The sequence below is a fragment of the Heliconius melpomene genome, chromosome 19 (genome assembly GCF_056956725.1).
Source record: "Heliconius melpomene rosina isolate 202511_hmr_F chromosome 19, ASM5695672v1, whole genome shotgun sequence".
NCBI lineage: Eukaryota > Metazoa > Arthropoda > Insecta > Lepidoptera > Nymphalidae > Heliconius > Heliconius melpomene.
In genome coordinates this window covers 16478904-16499577 of record NC_140407.1, presented here as the reverse complement: position 1 = coordinate 16499577, position 20674 = coordinate 16478904, and the positions used below count along the sequence as shown (strand labels likewise).

The following is a 20674-nucleotide window of genomic DNA, read 5'->3' as shown; positions in this document are numbered from 1 at the left end:
GAAGTAAATTGTAGAGACCATGATTTTAACCTTAACCTTGCTACTTTGCTACTTAATGATGAAATAACATACTATTCTTAATATTATATCAAAAATAAAATTTTCTCACGAAAAAAAGGTTGGTTTGACCTCATTACCTAAAATAGTAATAATTAATAAATCAAGAATATATATATAAAATATATTCAAATTATAGACCAAATCTATAAATAGTAGGTATATAGGTAGTATAGCCGACAAGCCATCAACGCCCAGAAGTTAGGTTTTCTGAAATAATTAAAAGAAAGCAAAATCCTAATATCACATCTACAGTTAACTTCAGAGCGGCCAATACTCGTCGGCCGAATTGCGTATCTCGAATAGCGACTTTATTTTAGTGACAAATAAACATACGTTCTCAAGGTAGGCGCGCTTTGCCTTCATATGTACAAGTTCTCCCTGATAAAGTCGTCATAATAATATATTTATTATATTTATGCTAATTTTATCAACATTTAACTTATATCTATACTAAAAATTATAATTCTTATGAAAAAGCGACTTTATACTTTACTGCCCTGTCCCTTTTGGTATAAACCTTTACTGTTTCATCACATAATGATAATAATCGGCACATTTAAATATTCACCAATTTTTATTTTAAAATTATACAAGTTTAATATATAACAATTTAAATAAGCTTATTATTGTCTTAGATATGTAATTATATGATTTTGACATATTTAACATAATATATTTGTACCAGTATGGTCGGTGACGTCACTATGAACAGTAACGGGTTCTATGCTCGACAATGAGTAGTGCGTGTTGATTGAAGACGTCACTCTATGTATTCCGCAGAGTAGTTCACATCCCACTAGGGACACTACGCCGCTCACTGGGCTGTAAGACATTATATATTTAGATGTCGGTATATTATTTTATTAGCAGTAAGTATTTTGAAATTAGGCGCATCACTGTTCTGGATTCGAATCCCACTCGGAGAATGAATATTTTCTATCGTCGATCATCACGATATTGTATCGATAATTTGCAATCGTTATACTTACCAAAAATATATTAGGTTTTTAGGATTTTGACCTTCATTGAGACGAATAATGAACTCAGCTAAAAACAGTTCCAGCCAAGTGGACTTCTGAAAACAATCATGTTTTCACACTATATCCACTTATCTATAAAAAGTTTATATTACAGTGATATAAAAAATTATACATTTAATATTTTTTCACAGAATACTTTCATATATTTGTGAGATGGGTAAGAGCTGTATTTGCGGTAGTTGTGGGTTCTATCCTCGACACTCATCAAAATATGAAGAAAATGTAATAGGAATCTCAAAATGGGCCGAAAGTAAATAACGGAATGACAGCACTAGGTTTTTACCTTATTTTAGTTGTTTTACCATAAATCTATACGCTCTTAAGATTTTCACCATCAAATCAAGATATTTTCAAAAAAATGTTATTGGGAACCTTTATTAACCTAATATAACCTAACCTTTATAAACCTAAAGAACCCAAAACAATGATTTTTAAAAATTTTTGTTTGTGCGTTTGTTATCGCTAATCTTCGAATCGACTTAACCGATTTAGATGCAGTTTCCACTATTGGATTCTGGCAAGCTTCCGAAAACATATAGGGTTTATTTTATTACAATTATTTCATAAATAAAAAAGTTATGTCAATTTAAAGTATTTAGTTCGACAAATTTGCTAAGTGCCGTAACAGGTATTTTATACAACTGTTTTATTGAATTGACTGAATCTTTAGTTTTCAATTGCAGACTACAAAGATATGGCTTTACAGATATCGCTACTCCTATACGAGTATGCTTGACGCACCCGCTGCAATTACTGTCATGAAGTTAGCTGTAGGCAGTACCTCATAAGTCCCGGTCTCCGCTTTGAAGAACCGTTCCCAGTATATTTGCAACGCGGCCGGCTCCTCTTCGGTCGCCATCATTGGTTGTCTCTAACTTGCACATATATCTGCAATAATAATAGTTATTATTATTTACTATATTATTTACATATAACTTAACACAAGGTTTCCATGTTGCCCTTGCCCACCTTACTATGTACGTAGCGTAAAGACAAAAAAACGTGTTAAAGGGTAAATAATATATGTAATACATATAAACAAAATAGCGCTCCCGAGCAAGACGCACATATTATGCACGTATTATTTCATATAATAATGAAATCCACTTATAAACACTAAAACATTATATCGGTACGTAGGTACCGGCCGTGTGGACACTGACTTCTAAGAGACGTTATCATCAATGTTAAAATATTTGCTATATGTTTAGCGCGGCAGCACACAATTAAAGCCCTTTGTATAGTATATTTATGACATATTATATGTACATACGTACAACTGCGGAACTAGGTACCTACCTGTCAATTATACACGACATTTAAAGTATTCGAGACACAAGTAACTGGATGTTTTGTTTAAGATCATTAAGTTTATCATGTAATCATAATCAGTGGCCTTCACAAACAAACTTCAAACTGAAGAGCGTAAGTACCTATACGTTTGACATGAGAGTAGAAAAAAAAGTAATGGTTTCTTTGACCTTTTTTCAGAAAAACAATTTAAATACGAGCTTATTATGGCATGTTGATAACGTGTATCTACATACATATTGAAGTTAGTTGGTAGGTCTGTGTGCGTGTTATCAACGAGCAGGCGAGATATCGACGCGTCCGAACTCATCGCTGTTGTGAATGAACATATAATTGGATTGGACTTATCAGTTTATGCGAAAGATTTCTGTTCAATTTATGCAAAACAGAAACATTAATATTACCTATGTATGAAATTATTTAATAAAAAGTGTCAACTATGCCTAAAAAAACGAAAGCCACCATAACCGTTTGAAAAATGATCACATTACGCATACTTAACGTCCCGCTTATGTCCCGATGTTTCAAAACATGCCACCACATACAAATGTCTCGCTTTTTCGGAATGGCATGTAAATCTGGTCGATTGAAATTAGTTGCTCCGCGATTATCGCAGTATGCTATTTTTCAAAAACAACACCACACAACGTCCCGTTTTGAGCCAAATGAAAAATAACCGCATAAAGAGTTACCTAATGGTAACATTTAGTTCCCCACATACCTAACATTTGAATATATTGCATTTTGAGTAGCGGAACTCAAGCGCATCAAACGAAATCGACAAGAAGGTAGTTTTACACATAAGTAAATCATGATATTGCTCTTCAATCAGGTGTTTACAAGTTATTAATTAATTCTTAACATTATTTCATTCATTACTATTAGTTCTCGGAAGTTGCACGTATTATATTTTCCTTATATTGTAGTCTTGTTGTTATTGTATATTGGCCTACGGTGCCGTACTAATTTCAAGATTGTAGGTTTTCAGGAGATTTTGATGATGCAGCGAATAAAGTTAACAGACAGAAATTTAGGGGCGTATGTATTCGTTTTATATGAAATTAACTACAAATAAGTATAAGTTTGTGATGATTTTGTTTTTATAAAATATCTATAAAATTTTACTTTACGGATTTTTTCCTTTATTTCTATTGTAAGATCTTAATTCGTGCCAAATTTCATAACAGTAGGTTATATTTAATGTACCTATATGAAATGCTTAGTTATTTCACAATTTGTCGTTAATGCGCGCGCACGGCGAACTGAGTTTTCCTGCATAAATAGCGAATCAACAAATATTCCTAGGCAATAAATAGATTATTAACAAATAACAACAGCTCCACAAACACTCCATTGAGAAATTGCAAACACTACATGGCTGCTTGAGAAGGTGTCAAGGGAATTTTGTGGAACATCAATTTTGTTTATTCATGAACCGTTTGTAATAAAATAAACACTAAATGTTAACAGAAGCTTGCCAGAATCTAATTGTGAAGTTTCTGAAATTAGAGTGAACAAATGTAGAGACAAATAGACAATCAGACAAAAATTTTAAAAAATATTATTTTGGTGTCAATCACGTTCATAAATGGCCCCAGTTACAGTTTTTATGATTAATTTTCCACATACAGACACTGATCAGTGACAGTTTTAAGATATCATCTCGACTTTTGATTCTGTTATAGAGCAGGGGCATAAGTGTGTGATTGTAACATAGCGTTTGTGGGTTCAATCTCCACGCGGGAGATTGAATTAATATTTATTTATATTCTCATTCTGGTATCAAGGCAAAAGCGTGGCTTTGAGTTTCACCATTCAAAAACAATTCCTTGAAAAATTGGTGCAAATTAGGCATCATAACCATACCTTCCTCTGCCTACTCTGTTATATATTTTTTATTTTGACTGTCATTAGTCATAAGAGTCTTAACAAAAAAATCTTTATCACTAGATCCTCTCAGGTTACTTCATAAAATGCACAAAAAAAATATTTCAAAATTCAATTCCACAAATAAATTTTATTATACCATTAAAAATCAGTAACAATTTTTATGCATAAAAATTGCTTATAACATTGATTTGCACTTGTAGTTACTCGCAAGCCAATTGCACTTTGCCTGCTTTAAATTAATGTTATATTATAGCAAAGTTACACATAATTTCTACATAAATTGTAGCCTTTGTGTTATTCTGATGTAAAAGCGATAATATTATAAAGTCTCATCTAAATCAATTAAGTTTTTGTGTGAAAGTAAAAATAGTAAATTTTGCTATTCTTGTTTTGTTATTATATCTAAATTAGTTTACAAATTGTATCATAAGTTTAAGAAAGATTTTTAAATACTTAGCTTAAATCCAAACATAATCCATCCCAAGAATAAAGACAACATATTGACAAAGTAACAATGTTGGTGCAAAAAACAACGCATTGTTTTCACAGATTAGTTAAAATTTATGTTTCATTAAATAGGTTAATATAAATACTTAAAATGTTACAAATAAAAACCTTATAAAATATAAAACTAAAATAAAAAATAATAGAATGTTACAAATTTACACCAAGTAAATAAAACTATAGGAACATTATATATTTTTAATTTGTATCACTGCAATCAATAAGAGTTGAGCAAATAGTATGTAGTTAAACAATAACTAAATTATATAATTTGAATCTATTAACAGAAATAATTTATAAACGTAAACTTACATCAACAATTAATAAATATTTTGCTTCCTTTTCCGCTTGAATTTAAAAGTAGTTCGTTTTTGAAATGAAATTCATAAAAAAATAGTGTTCTTGTGAATAAATAATATAATTAATAAGTAGATTAACGTTTAAATTAAACAACACCTAACTTGATTAACTTTTGCGGCGAAACACCTTTGTAGTTTGTTTGTAGCAGTAGTTTTGAAGTTTGAACTGTGTTCATGTGTTGATTGTCAAACTCATACTGAACTGACAGCCACTGCCACAGCACTACAGAACAGGAAAAATATCTTGACGAAATATGTTTTTTTTATTACGGTACGGCACGGTTGATAGATAGTTGATATATGGTATATATTAATATACTTTATCTTTGTAAAACTTTCACATCAATTTTCCCTCAAATTCATGTCTATTATATTATCAATAAAAAATAATTTTCCCGGTCCAAACGCAGAATCGAGATAGTTATTATCGAGATATGTACACCTAAATCGAGATAGTTTTAGCAAAATAACATTCCGAAACATAAAATATAAAGGAATATTTTCTTGTACAATTGCCTAAAAATTAAACTAGTTCTGAATTAAATCATAATATGTCAAAAATATTAGGCTAGCCACAGAAACACAATATTATTGTCAATAAAAAATAAATAAAATAAAATCTGACGCAGTCGCTCAGTAGCTTTATTTGTATGCATAAGTACTTATTAAGTCAAAAAAGGATAGAAAGAAAAATGCCGTTACTTTAATTATATATACCTTACTTACAAAAAAAAGGCAATAATAAAAATTGATCGGCTGAATGAATGAGAAAAAAATTGAGCTTAATCTTTCAATATTATTAATGAACTACTACAACGAACAAATTGGAGTTGTTCTGATTTTTGTGCAATTTACGCTGAAAAACAGGGGAGGTCCCGGACAATTATTAGTCCCAATCAAGGTACGGGCATCTTGCCTTTTATAAAGGCAAAGGTTCACAGACACATTGCAAGATAGAGGGCTATCTATTTTAAGAACTTGCGTAGTAAAATTTATACCTACTAAAATATTAACAAAACGAATGAAGGAGAGATTCGAAAGGCTGCTATGACAGTTCCAGGGAGGCTGTTGCGGGTTTCGGAGAACTGCCAGCAGAAGAAATTATAACAATAAATTAACAATGTTCTCACTTTGGTATATTATTCTACTTTCACAATTTTAAATATATATATATATATATATTTATTGTTTAATTTTTAGTAAATATTTATTATCATTTTTAAACTAATAAGTTGATAACACATGACATTTTAAAGTCATGTCAATTTTAATGTCAAATGTACTATCATTTCTAATGTTATAAAATTATTTGCATAATTTAATCTTACACTATGTTGCTAATAGATGAGATAAAACTCTAAGCAGTAAGTTAACTAAATAATATTTTGAATAAGAATAGTACAGACGTTTGCACGGAGTTTTCTTGAAATCTAAATGCATTGTCATATGAACCCTCCGTGATTATCAAATATAATTCTTAATATTATCTTTAATTTTATTATTCGTAGTTGGTGCTTAGAGAAAATTAAATAACTGAAACGTTATCTCATATCCCACGATGTGAAAATTATATAGTCATTTTAGCAATTAAATTTATTACACTTTATATAATAAAGCAGTGGAACGGATTTTTTTAAATAAAATAATTTTATTTCAGGCTATGGTACGATTAATTTAACCCACTAAATGTGAATTATATAGAATCAAAAATGTGGGATAACATAATCGAATATTTAAAAGACCCCCTTCTAGTTGTCAAAGTGCAAAATTTCTTTGGGGTTATTTACAAAAAGAACAATGTGGAATCAAACGAAGAAACTATTTTATATTCCGATAGGCACGATGGTGAAAATGTAGACAATATAAAATATCATAAAAGAATACCCAGTGATACTTCTGGGACATCGCAGTCTTCCTGTGAAACAGATACTTCAGGAGAAAACCAAGATGAAGTAGTTTGTTTGATTAATAATAAATTCTGGTATTATCTATTTGTACTGGGTACTGAGCTTGGTGATGAAATATTTTATGCTACATTTATACCCTTTTGGTTTTGGAATATTGATGGGGCAGTTGGCAGACGAGTGGTTCTAGTTTGGACTATTGTAATGTACATAGGTATGTGAATAATAAATATTCTACTTACTACATTATTCAATTGAAATTCAAAATATTCTTCATTCAAATAGACTATTACTACATACTTTACATTACTTTTGAATTGTCAAATGAACATATAAACAAAAAGCTACCACTGGTTTGGAAGGCCCTTCTGCTGAGAAGAGTTTAAAGATATTAAGATTAATTCAATATTAATTTTTATTACAATTCTCTTATATTATACAGTGTTTTTGTCAGCACCATTTTAAATGGAACCACAATTTTAACTACTCTATAAAAGCCTAATACAATGAAAAATAAATTATTCCCCAAAATGAAAAAGTGATTTTATGAAACAAAATAAATAGCAAAATTATCATTGTAAAATAAAATGCCATTTGTCAAGAATAGACAAGACATAAACCTATCAAAGGGACTCCACCGCACACATCTCATTCCGAAATCGAGTCTTAGGTATTGGCGGCAAAGTTCAAAGTTGTGTTACCTTTAGTAGTATTTTTGTAGGAGTGTGTGTATACTTTGAAGTATAGGTATGGATAAACATCCACCAACAAAAATCCTATGTCTAAACTGTTGAGGTATCTTGATTAATTTCTTCATGTATGGATTTAAAATATTTTACCCTATATGCTGTTCCCGTAAAAGGAGCGCTGACGCTTCCATCCTGTATATTAACACACTGTTCCCCACTTTCCTCTCTTTTTTTTGACAACACATGTTGTGTGGCAAATTCCGTCCACACCATCTGTATATGTAGCACTCTGCAGTCCACTTCTGAATGGCTTAGTAGCAATGTCATGCAACTGTGGAATGACCTGAGGCAGTGTTTCCAGGTCAGGTTACAATCTGAGTACCTTTAAAAAGCGCGTCTATCTCCTCCTTAAAAGCTGGCAACGCATCTGTAGCTCCTCTGGCGTTACACAGGGTTGTGAGTGGCGGTGATCACTTACGATCAGGTGATCTGTGCACTCTTTTGCCTTGTCTTTATCCTCAAAAAAAGACTGAACTTAGAGGGAAGAAATGATAATAACTTGTTCTGTGAACAACATTGAATCCACAACTGTTATATTTACTGTCAGATACTATTCCTCTGCACTAATACAGCCTCATGTCATACATAAATGATTAATATTCTAAAAATATAATAATGATAAGACCTTTAATTCAAAGTCATTTTTATGTTACAGGTCAAGGTTTTAAAGACATAATACGTTGGCCGAGACCGGGCTACCCTGTCAAAAAACTCCAAGAGAAATGGGCTATAGAATATGGAATGCCATCCACCCATGCCATGGTGGGTGTTTCCATTCCGTTCTCGGTCCTCTTCTATACAATGGATAGATATCAATATCCCATTCACTGGGGTGTGTTGATATCATTTGCATGGTGTACATTGATCTGTGTTAGCAGGGTTTACCTTGGCATGCATAGCGTTTTGGTAAGAATTTCCAGTATAAAAATAATTTATAACAGAACTTTTATAAGAAATATAACAGAATTAAAGAATTATTTTTTTTGTTTAAAAACACATCTCTAGTACTTGCAGAATATTCGGCGAAGCCGTGGGTTACTAATTTTTATTTTTTTTCTTTCAGTTTTATCTGCAATCAGTTACGTTCAGTACTTTTAGCAGATGTGATGAGGGTGTTAAGGGTTACTAATATAATATATATTATTCTATCAAGTGTATTTCATATTTCCAGGACATAGCAGCAGGCCTCCTTTTGTCTTCAGCATTACTTTTAATACTAATACCATTTGTGGATCAACTTGATGGTATTTTAATAACATGGCAATGGTCACCATTATTTGTTATTGCGGTGTCAATACTTGTAATAGTTTATCATCCGCAGTCTGATAAGTGGACACCAACCAGGTGAGATTGTATTTCTAAGAAACCTTTTATGTAGAGAGTGAATGAAATATTTCATATTTTCATTTTCTCGTCTTCAATGATTTCCGCCACTTAATATGCAGTGTCTCAAGAATTTGGAATAAAGTAGAGGGTGGAAGTGTCTTAATGGGAAATGGAGTGTCATGACACTAGGTTCCCAGGTACAGTGAAATAAAAATATATAGAGGCTCCTATGATGCAGTGAGATAGTGTCCGACTGTAAATGCTATAATGCTAGTTGTGGGTTGTAATTCAGGGGAATTTATGATTTTCATAAACAGTGAGACATTGAGTCACAAATTGATCTCCACTAAATTGTAGTCAAAGAGTTAAACTTTACACTATTAGGAATAATAATATTTATATAACCATCAGAATGTAGCAGGATTCCTTTTAAAATTTTTATATAATTTTTACAACTTATTTTACTAGTTACCAAGAGTTTTTTTTCTTTAGTACTGTTATTATTGTGGCAAAGAATTATTTAATAGCTAATGATTAAATATTTGACTGTACCCACTATACTTGTGAACTCTGTTCCAATTTCAATAATATAAAATATATTTAATACTGGTTCATGTATAAAAATAAAAAAATTAAAGAATTACTTATCAACATTTATTTTAATTTAATTTAATTTAACGAAACAGATGTCCTAATGGGAACAAAGTCTCTTAATACTAGGTGCGGGACCGGACGGGCTCAGTGCGGGATATAGCGTGAATCCAAAGAATAAAAATACTTATGCGTATTTATATCTATACTTATATATAGTTTATTACTCAAAAATATTTTTATTAGATAGGTACTTTTAGACCTTCAAAGAGTCTTTAATGCAAATTATTTTTTTATACATGGTATTATTGATGCGTAATTACGTAAGTAATGTCTACGTTCAAAAAGCACGTCATGCAATGCAATATTTCACATACAAATTACTTAAATATTAATTTATGTATTTTTTGAGTATATTTACATTAATTATATGTTGTAAGATTTATGCAAAAAGGAAACATTTATTAAGTATAATATTAGGAGTATTAAAATATTTACCTTGAAAATTAATAACATAAATTAACAATTATGATAATGATATTGTGAAACATTTGGACAAAATAGAATCCTCTACATACCCCAACGACCCTCTCTACATGACAAATTTCAGTGTTCTACGCCGCGTAGTTCCGGCAGTGCGTTGCCTATCAATCACTCAATAACGGAGGAGTTTTATGTACATATGATAATTAATCAAAGAATCTTGTTGATTCTTTGATTAATTAAAAAATATATTCATACATCACTAACATATTAGCTGCAGTTTTGTTTGAAGTTGGGGTTTTTTTTTACGTTACGTTACGTAACTTATATTGAGTGCCTTTTTTATGTATTAAATGGCTGAATTCTAGGTTTCTTACAATTCATAGGAATATATTCGGGCAAATGAAGTCTTTAATATTGTCATTTCCTCTCTCTTGAAACGAAGTTTACCTCTGCGGAACTCAGCGTCGGCGTTCAGATCCGCCACTCAATACTCAATGCCTTGAGAATTAGGCGGAAAATGGAAAACGGAAGTGCTTTAATGGGAACGGACTACTGCCTACTCTAGCATGTGCGGGATACTGCGTAAAGCTAAAAAAAAAGAATATTAAAATTAAATGCTGCGGAACTTAATTCAAAACAATCATGTTTTATATGTAATAAAAAAAGTTTAAAGTTTTACAAGAAAAATGTTATTTTTAATTAATATTTATGAAGTTTTTAACAATGTCTTTGTTAATATAAACGATTAGTTTCGATTTATCATATTTTCCCAAATATTTGAACTCTGTGATTTTCACTCTCCGAAACTGTTTATCTATAGCGCTCCCTTTAGTAAATCACCACCAGGTTAAAACAAAGAGAATTTAAATAATAGCATTCTCCTGAACAGTGTAGTGTATACAACGCCGTACACTTTGGTACATACAAACTTTAATATTGCCTTCAATAAAAGCGGGGCAGCGTCTGATTCGATCCCCACTCAGTGTGATGAATTATTTTTATTTTCATCCTCTGTAAGATAAAGTGCAATGTCTTTATTTCGGGCGAACAGCATAGGACGCAGTGTCTTGAAACTAGGTCTCCTCACGCTCGACTTGCCTATACTATGTTCATTGATGATAGAACCCGCAACCGTCGCGTTACAGTTGCACCCTTGCGCCCCTTTTGACTTTTGAGTATTTTACAAGCTGTTTCTAATATGTAGTTGTGTCTAATATGGCAGGGTATTGTTGACTAAGCGAGGGTTGATAATTTAAATTATAAATTTAAACATAATTTAAACATTCCAGAGGCGACACCACGATGATAGTGAGCGTGTGCGCGGGGATACTGACCGGCGCGTGGACCAACTACCAGCTCGGCAACATGGCGGCCAGCGACCAAGGCCCGCCGTACAAAGTCATCTGGCCCTCCGTGGAGATGCTTGGATGCACGTTGTTAAGGACGATATTAGGGTTCTGTGGTGTTATGGCTACTAGAGCATTAGCTAAATCGTTTTCATATGGCCTCATTTGTGCTCTACTCGGCAAAGATAAGAACGAACTAAGGAATTCACGAGATAGTTTGGATAATTATAATAAAATAATTGTCGAGTGTAGTTATAAGTATTTCACGTATGGTCTTATTGGGTTTAATACGACGTACGTGTTCCCGAATGTGTTTGATTTGCTTCAGATTAATAGGCCCACGTATTATACTGAAATTTGATATAGTTACTTTGGTTATAGATACTTGCGAGTATGAACATTCCAGAAGTTAAATACGCTTAAAGAGTATTACACAATATAATTAGTTGGTCATGAAAAAACTTTATATTAATTTAATAATATGACATTTTGTATAGCAACCTCCACACGCTCTATATTATTGTGCTGATTTATAAATATAAATTACGATTTAATATACAATATACTGAGCGTGTACGGTGAGGCGTCTAAAAATTGCACAAATTTTGTTATCTATATGTATATTGTTGTTAGTTGTTTTAAAAATAAGTGCCTTTTTAATATAGTGTGTTATGTACGTACATGTCATAGACAACTTTTTTAACCGACTTCTGAAAAAAAAGGACTTTATCAATTATAATACTGTATTTTTTTATGTTTCTGTCCTCAAAGCGCGGTATGGATTTCTGCCCCTCAACACGCAATGCCTTCAGAATTCGGCAGAAAGTAGGGAACGGAGTGTCTTAACATTAGGTTCTCTCTGCTTACCCTGCTGAGTGCGGGATACAATGTGAAGCTGATTTGATTTATTTTATTTAATTATTTAGATAATTAATAAAAATCAAGAAACAGATTCAATTACTTCTTATTTTCTTTTAAAATTATAAACACATTTTTAACTACTTTTTTGTTTGTAAATTTATAGTATTAAATAAATAAAAGTATAGCAAATTTATAGTATATGTATACCATATACCTATACCATATTTTTTTCTTCAAGTTACGAAACAGACTGCTAAATATAAGCAAAATGAAAAGTTCTCGAGGCCTTTAGTTATACAGATGATTACATATCGACTCGTACCTGTGTTCAGTTTAATTATATTTTTTATAATTATTTTTTGTAATAGGTATAATAACTTTTTATCGTCGTTGAGCTCATCAGTCACAATCATGCGATGTCTTGATTGAAAATTAAGCGGTGCGTGGGGAACGGGTCGATGCGGGATACAGCGTGAAGCTAAAACACGTATCTTGCACATAAATTGTCATTGATTGTATTATGGTTTTACGACTCAACTTACAATGTTTCCAAATTTTGTGAAGCGAAAGTGGACTATGCAAAGTAAGAAAACTAAATAAGCAAATCGAAATTTATAACGAAATCTATAGATTTGCCGACAACAATTTCTATGAATGAGGCGTGTCATTTGTGGCGCGGGGTACAAGCCTGCGATTGTAAAGCAACGCAAGAGGTTGTGGTTTCGATTCCCACTCGAGGAAATGAAATATTAATATTTTGATTTCCTCGCTCTGGTACAGAGGCAAAGCAAGGCGTTGATTTGGCCACTCAACACACGATGGCTCCAGAATTCTGCGGAAAATGGGGAATGCTGTTAAAGACACTCCTTTATCACTGGGTTTTCAGGTTCCCTCTGCCTAACCTATGTATGCTTCATGTTACATAATTAAATGCGGCATACAACATATAGGGGAATTGTGCTTAAGATGACATACTTTTTGTTTCAAGACAAATATTTCAAATAAATAAAGTCATCTGAGAACAGCATATTGCGTATACTATTATATATTTCATAATCAACGAAATTATTTTAGTTTCAGAACAATCATCTTTCAAACATCATAAAAACAAACAAAAATCGCACTTAGGTCGACCAGTACCATATATCTACAGGGTAAATGACATAGGGGAGAGCGGGGCTAAAAGTTACCGAGGTAAGTTGTTCCGATGGAAATAATTTCGCGGAGAAAAGTGATAGGAATATTTAGTAAACATATAGTGAAATGCAATGTGATAGCGCACCCATGGCCAGCATATTTAACAATCCATTTGCACCCGAAACCAATGGAATAGCACACGGGTGTCGTTAGTGCACGATTGTAAATATTTTTGCATTTCAAATTTTTGGTCTGTCTCACAAATTTTAACGATTAGCCTCGAGTATGTTAGTGTTTTTTTTACATTATATTACCTACTATTTCGGAACACTATTTGTAAATTATTTATGTTTTCTATATCTTCATTATATTTAATTTTTTTTTAACACGTGTTTTTGGGGCTAGATGTTCCCTTTTTTTGGGGCATATTGTGACGAAAAACTTTTGCCGATTCATTTGTACCAATAATGGGATGTAAATATTGTAATTTTTTATACTAAAAAATATTGTAATTTAGTAACATGCGAACTTATGCTCGGAAATCAACTCCAGGTTATGTGTCATATGAGTTGATGCAAAAAGCAGCGGATGTAGAAAGACTGTTACCAAAGAATTACATATACATATTAAGTGCGAAAACCTACAGGTATAAAATTTTTGTTTATTATTTTGATTTAACAAAATCAAAATAAGTTTTATTTTATGTAAGATTATCTTTTACTTTTTAGTTCCGTTGTGTTTCGGTTCGGTTATTTTTTTGTTCAAAATTAATTCTTTTTACGATTTTAAGTGTAAGTAACCTTAAAAGGATACTTCTTAAGTATCTTACTTATTAAGAGTGTTGGTTGTGATGGTAGTGGTTGTTAACGAGTGGTATCTGTTGTGATATGTAAAACTTGACTCAATTAGGTATTATTTTTGTGGAAACTAACATTTTGGTATATTAACAAGAAAATACATAAAAAATATTCGGGCTAATTGGGAACCTCTCCCTTTTTTGAAGTCGGTTGAAAATGAAAACTTCTTTTTTGAGGGTGGTTGAAAAGAAATGCAACGATGGGGAATCTTACTTCTGACAATAATTTTAACAAAGTTTTCCCTTGTAACTATTCCAGTATAATTAATATTTACTAAAATAAAAACAAATTTTCTCAATTTTGACCAGATTTTATAATCAGAACCTAACCAAACTTTCATCAAACTATCCTTGAAGTGTATCCTTTCAAATAAGAAAAGAATCATTAGAATCGGTTGGCGTGACATTGAGTTCGTCATTTTGTCGCACACATACCAATACAAATTTAATACTTATGTGATTTTCTCATAGATACCATTGTCAAAAATAGACCAAAAAAATTGGTTCCCACATGGGAAGCACTACCTTTCAAATAAAAAAAAAATCATCAAAATCGGTTCACCTACTCAAAAGTTATGAAGTAACATACATAAAAAAAGAAACAGTCGAATTGATAATCTCCTTTTCTTACAGAAGTCGGTTAAAAAAAATTTGATTTTGCACCTGGTGATTATTAATGATACTGTTGATTATTCCTTAAATAAACAGGCTTTGTTCGATTATTTATTGTTTTTTATTTTGCAAATAATAGCTTTAAAAATATGGTAACAATTTACCCCGGTCTGTTAACAACTTGCCCCAAGTCGGGGTAAGTTGTTACTTTCCGACTTCAGTCATAAAAAAAATCATAATAAAAAAGTCTTACAAAGAATACCCCAAATTACTGTTTTAATTGCAAGTCTAGATATGTAAGTTGAATTTGATTATATTGTATAAATACTAAAATCAAGTATTCGTAGCAATATTACAGGTTAAAAAAAATCGGGACTTTTGGCCCCGCTCTCCCCTACTTAGTATGTGGCATAAAAACTTCTGACTGTCTTCTTGTGACCAATATATATTCGTTTGTAATTGCCAGGCATTTTGTAGGTAAAGCAAAAAAATATATCGATTCTATTTATAAGGGTAAGATAGTATGCCATCTTATACTCACGTTATGTATGTCATCTTACCCAATAGATATATGAATTTAATTTTAACCGTTGTGTCAAAAGTTTATAGGTTAGGATGCGCTTTTAGCGTAAGTTGTGTCATATAATATTCCTATTTTACATTTATAATTAGTTCAAATAGAAAATCTTTATCTTACATGTCTTTTCACCATCAAGTAAAAGCGAAAGAAAAATTTGTTGCAATTGAAATTAAAACATAAATTACTTGCCCATCTGCATTCATTTGCACCCATACTGAATTTAAGCACTAGCTGCATCTACAGACACTCTAAAACGTCACAAGATCGCACTTAGCGCTAATAGTTTCATCAATATTGGTAGTGTGTCATCTTATCATAGTATGCCATCTTGAGCACAATTCCCCTAATACAAAAATAAAAATAGTCGTATTCGTATGCCTTCGCATTTTCGTAAATTTAAATTCGTAACTTAATAAATCATAATTTCGTAATTTTAAATTAGATGTTTGCACTTCTATTTTTGCTCTATTTCGTAGCACGAAAAATAGTGTCAACAATCAGCAAAGTCAAAGTCAAAGTCAAAGTCAAAGTCAAAGTCAAAATATCTTTATTCCATAAAAATGCTTAACATTCACTTGGACATGTCATAAAAGATAAAAAAAAATGGAAAACAAAATAACCAAAAAAAATGTGCAATTTTGACTTGAAAAAAGCCCGTTCAAATGGTTGAGCTCATGAGAAGATACAGGCAAAGAAACTCATGGCCACTCTTTTTAAATGCCAACATTTGTTATAAATCACAATTAACAATTTTAACTTAGAAATAGAGCAACTCATTTCCAAACATCTTTATCGCGAACATAATCTTTAACAGAGTAATAAGCTTTTTGGCAGAGCCTGTGCTTTACCACTTTTTTAAATTTGTTCAGTGATAAATTAACCATGTCGTTTGGAAGTTTGTTATAAAAGTGTATACTTTGACCTACGAATGAGTGAGACACTTTATGGAGCCTAGAGAAGGGCACAGCAAGCTTATTTTTATTTCTTAAATTATATTGATGGAGGTCACTGTTTTTATTAAATTTATTAATATTCTTATGCACATATACTAAGTTGTCGTAAATATATTGGGAGTGTAGTGTGAGGATGTTAAAGTCTTTAAATTTATTCCTTAGTGACTCCCGTGGACCCATTTTATAGACTGCTCGGACAGCCCGTTTTTGGAGCACAAAAATGGTATCTATGTCAGCGGCACTACCCCAAAGTAATAGGCCGTAAGACATAATGCTATGAAACGCAGCAAACGAGGCAATATCAATAATCATGCAAAATATACAGGTAATACAGGTTTTATTGTTTTTAAATGCAGATTAGGTCAGGAAAGTTAATTTAAAAAAAGGTTATTATTATAAAATTTTCTATTTAATTGTGATACGAATTATACAATACTCCTTTCACATATTTTCCTCCCTACTTATTTGCATAATGTTTGTTGTTGAATTATCATGTTGGTTTTCTTTTTATGTCACCCTAAATGCTGCGCTGAGCAGGGTAGGCTAGTGTTAAGCGCACTGAAGCCTACGTAGCGCTGAATTCCCGAGATATTGGGTGGTGGCACAGCAGTTGGAATGTGTGCACAATGTGCTTTGTTTTTCTACCAGAGTCAAGAAATTATTTTATTTCTTCGATTGGGATTCGAACCCACAGCCGATGTAGTAACAGTGCCTGCGCTACTGCAAATTTTTGCCCAATTTGTGTGATGTGTGTTTGTTTCAAAAAACTTGTTGCTCAAAGTAGTATTTGTAATATACAGGTGGAAGTGTCAGCACCACTTTAAACGAAACCACAGTTTTAACTACTCTATAAAAGCCTAATATAATATAAAAAAAAAATCATTTCCCAAAAATGAAAATGTTACTTTTTCCAAAAAAAAAATTAATAATAAAATTGTCGTTTTAAAATAAAACGCCACTTGTAAAGATTACATAAACACGCACACAGTTAAGGTAAATGTACGGGAGTTCGGCAGTTTAAGGCTCTCATAACTTTAAACTATTGTAAATACATTATTAAAGGTTATATGAATTTGCAAATTTTAGTGTGATCAAAGTGGGTCTTTTGGCAGTAATTTAATGTGTGAATTATGCGGTTTAACTTAACCTTAATTTTTATATTAATTTATTTGTGGACCTCTAATTTGAACCCTACTTCGTGATAAAATTTAGCTCTGTTTCTAACTTCGTGAGTTTGTGTCCCCTATTTCGGGTCACAAGTTTTTACCTCGCGAGTGAGGTTTTATAATAAAAAAAATTAACACCTTTATTGGTTTGGATTGTAAAGAATTTGTAAATAAAAAAAAATAGGTAGATCAGCTTAACGACATTAAAACTTTCATAAAAAAAATCAAATCAAATTAAATCATCTTCACGCTGTATCCCGCACACAGCAGGATAGGCCTAGGTAGGTAGGTAGGTAGATAGGTAGGTAGGTAGATAGGTAGGTAGGTAGATAGGTAGGTAGGTAGATAGGTAGGAACCTAGTGTTTTTAAAACACTCCGTTCCCCACTTTCTGCGGAATTCCGGAGTCACAGCATGTTAAGTGGCACAACTCAACGCCGTGCTTTGCCTGAAATATAAATTTAAATAAATATTTTCTATTTTCTATACTATTCCTATTTTCATCTCCTGGAGTGGGGATCGAACCCACAACCAGTCGGTTTTACAGTCACACTTTGTACTTCTGCGCCACGAGTAGCCCCAACTTTTATAATTTACAAATTATATAAGCTCAGTTTTAAAAAAACTACATTTTTGAACGTTTATATATTTTTTTATAAAAAATATATAAAAAAACTCAAAATTCAAGTTAAATTTTTGAAGCTAGGTATGCCAGTTTATAGAACTATATATTTTCGCAACCAGTTTGTACGGCGTTTTGTGTTTAGTAGGTATATATTATATTCCTGAAAAATTCTTGAAAAAATAAAAAGATCTTTATTTAGACTTATAACAAGACTAAGATAAACACTATTAACAAAGACAAAGAAGTCAATGTGCTGATTTTACGTAGATTTATTTGTCACGAAGTTAGAGAAAATAATGAAATGTAGGGGATCTTATTTCGTGTTACTGATTTTAGTAACTTCCGCAGTTCTGTTTATTCAGTATTTTTTACATTATGTAAAGTAATCATTAACAACCACGTATATTCGATAAAATACACAACAATAAATTATAAAGGTTGATTAAAAAATAAAATTACATTGGCAGTACCTATACGAATTTAGCTTAAAATTACCAATTCAGGTTACCTTTAAAATAGTAATATAGAAATTTAAGTGGACAAAACATATACCGAATTTCGATCACGAGAAACTTTAATAAATACAGTAACTGATTTTAAGCTTTAAATTTAAATTATCTTAGTTATAACATAAATATAAATTTATTAAAAAGTATTTAAGATTTCCCTAATTCGGTAGTAACACGAAATAGCGGACACTTGATAAATAAAATGTCTGCTATTTCGTGAATCGATTTATTGCAATTTTAAAAGAATTTTATGCTTCCATCTATTTTTTTTTTCAATAAAATGTTTAATTATAGAATACAAAAAAGCATATATTCAATGTTTTATTCGAATAACTTACTTTTGTCTTTCTACAACCTTAAGAAATTCTTACCCTAGTCTTACGGTCGCAAGCATCGCAGACACGTTACAATGCAGTTTGTAGCCAACTCTGCGTTTAAAATGTCGCTATACGCTCAATTTTATCATTAAAATATTGTTACTTAGTTTTTAGACAGTTGAAAGTATAAAGATTATATACCAATATATAGTTTCCGTAAATAATACTTAAATTGCTTATTATTTTTGCCAGAAGCAAAACTCACGAAACCACGTACTATCACGAAGTTACCGTCACTTACCTTACCTGTCCGCTTTGACAGGCAGGCGCAATGTCGCACACGTATGTGTGCGTCTCACGAAATACAAATTCAAAATTTTCTTTATTCAAATAGGCAATTATTATAAGCACTTTTGAATCGTCGAATGAACATATGAACAAAAAGCTACCACCGGTTCGGAAGGCAGTTCTGCTGAGAAGAGCCGGCAAGAAACTCAACAGTTGCTCTTTTCAAAATCAATGGTACAAACTATTACATTAGCTGGCAGCCATCCTGCATTACATTCAATAATGTATTTTAAATTTTGGAAGTGGCAAATTAAGAATACACTGCGGAATTTTATTATATACACGTATACTCAGACCCATAAAGGATTTATTAACTTTTTGGAGGCGAAAACTTGGTGTAACAAGCTTATCTTTATTTCTCGTTTCTATCGTTTCTCGATTCTGTCACCATGTTTACTATGGCAATGTATATTTTGTCGGACAAAGAGAATATTATAGTATAAAAATTGGGAAGCAACTGTAAGAATACCTGCATCTTTGAAAACATTTCGCAGAGAATCTCGCGCTCTTAGTTTATAAATATATCTTACGGCTCTTTTTTGGAGGATAAATATTGAATTTATATCTGAAGCACTGCCCCATAGCAGCATTCCATAAGATAAAATACTATGGAAATAGCTATGGTAGACTAGTCGGGCGGTGTCAACATCCGTCATTTGTCTTACTTTTTTAATTGCGAACGCGGCAGAGCTGAGTTTATCTGCAAGTGCTTCCAGATGAGCGTTCCACTGGAGTTTGGAATCTATAGTAACACCTAAGAAAATAGCTGATTCCGACACATTAAGAGGTTCTTCTTTAATTATTAGATTAAAATTATGTTTTTTTACATTTGGTAAAGCAAACTCAGCAGTACAGGTATGGATAAAAATCATGAAATGAAAAAAAATCCTGCGTCCAAACTGTTGAGGTATTGAATAATTTCTTTAGTTCTGGGTTTGAAATATTTTACCCTATATGCAGTGTCAGTAAAAGGAGCGCTGCCTCTTTCACCTGTATAATAGAATAATAGTTTATTTTTTTAACGTAATCTGAATTTAAAATGAGAACAGAAATCGCATCGCATCTGAGTGTTTAATATAGTTATTTATGTATATTATAAATAACGAGAAGTCAGTAATTACGGATAATATTACATCACGTCTAAA

The 20674-nt window shown here is 31.7% G+C and overlaps 2 protein-coding genes across 9 annotated transcripts in view; one reads left to right on the top strand and one right to left on the bottom strand.

Moving 5' to 3' along the window:
- The window catches only part of mv (lysosomal-trafficking regulator mauve), a 57424-nt gene extending 52055 nt beyond the window's left edge, over positions 1-5369 (bottom strand). For 3 of the 6 annotated variants that reach the window (XM_085203373.1, XM_085203378.1, XM_085203377.1), the window contains exons 1-4: positions 5118-5363; positions 1882-1988; positions 1050-1135; positions 743-882 (exon numbers count right to left, since the gene is read on the bottom strand). In XM_085203373.1, coding sequence (XP_085059499.1) covers positions 743-882; positions 1050-1135; positions 1882-1962 — 307 coding nt within the window. In that variant the 5' untranslated portion in view covers positions 1963-1988; positions 5118-5363. Of the gene's footprint in view, positions 1-742; positions 883-1049; positions 1136-1881; positions 1989-2069; positions 2362-2399; positions 4759-5117 lie in introns of those variants that run through there. The other 3 variants (XM_085203374.1, XM_085203376.1, XM_085203375.1) reach the window with 3 other exon arrangements.
- A 639-nt stretch (positions 5370-6008) lies between these two features.
- On the top strand, positions 6009-12620 carry LOC146529037 (sphingosine-1-phosphate phosphatase 2-like). Of its 3 annotated transcripts, none has more exons than XM_085203380.1 (5): positions 6009-6298; positions 6822-7282; positions 8473-8723; positions 8989-9161; positions 11510-12620. In XM_085203380.1, the coding sequence occupies exons 2-5, from the start codon at positions 6874-6876 to the stop codon at positions 11925-11927; spliced, it is 1251 nt and encodes a 416-aa protein (XP_085059506.1). In that variant the 5' UTR covers positions 6009-6298; positions 6822-6873; the 3' UTR covers positions 11928-12620. The 3 variants fall into 3 exon arrangements, with proteins under 3 accessions (XP_085059506.1, XP_085059505.1, XP_085059507.1); XM_085203379.1 differs by lacking the exon at positions 6009-6298 and adding an exon at positions 6396-6528; XM_085203381.1 differs by lacking the exon at positions 6009-6298 and adding an exon at positions 6604-6621.
- The last annotated feature ends 8054 nt before the right edge of the window (positions 12621-20674 follow it).

Bases quoted from the DNA above. Each gene is read 5' to 3' on its own strand.
- LOC146529037 (XM_085203380.1), top strand. From the start codon at position 6,874: ATGTGGGATAACATAATCGAATATTTAAAAGACCCCCTTCTAGTTGTC. The intron at 8,724-8,988 runs GTAAGAATTTCC...TCATATTTCCAG, and splicing joins TTGGCATGCATAGCGTTTTG to GACATAGCAGCAGGCCTCCT. The intron at 9,162-11,509 runs GTGAGATTGTAT...TAAACATTCCAG, and splicing joins GATAAGTGGACACCAACCAG to AGGCGACACCACGATGATAG.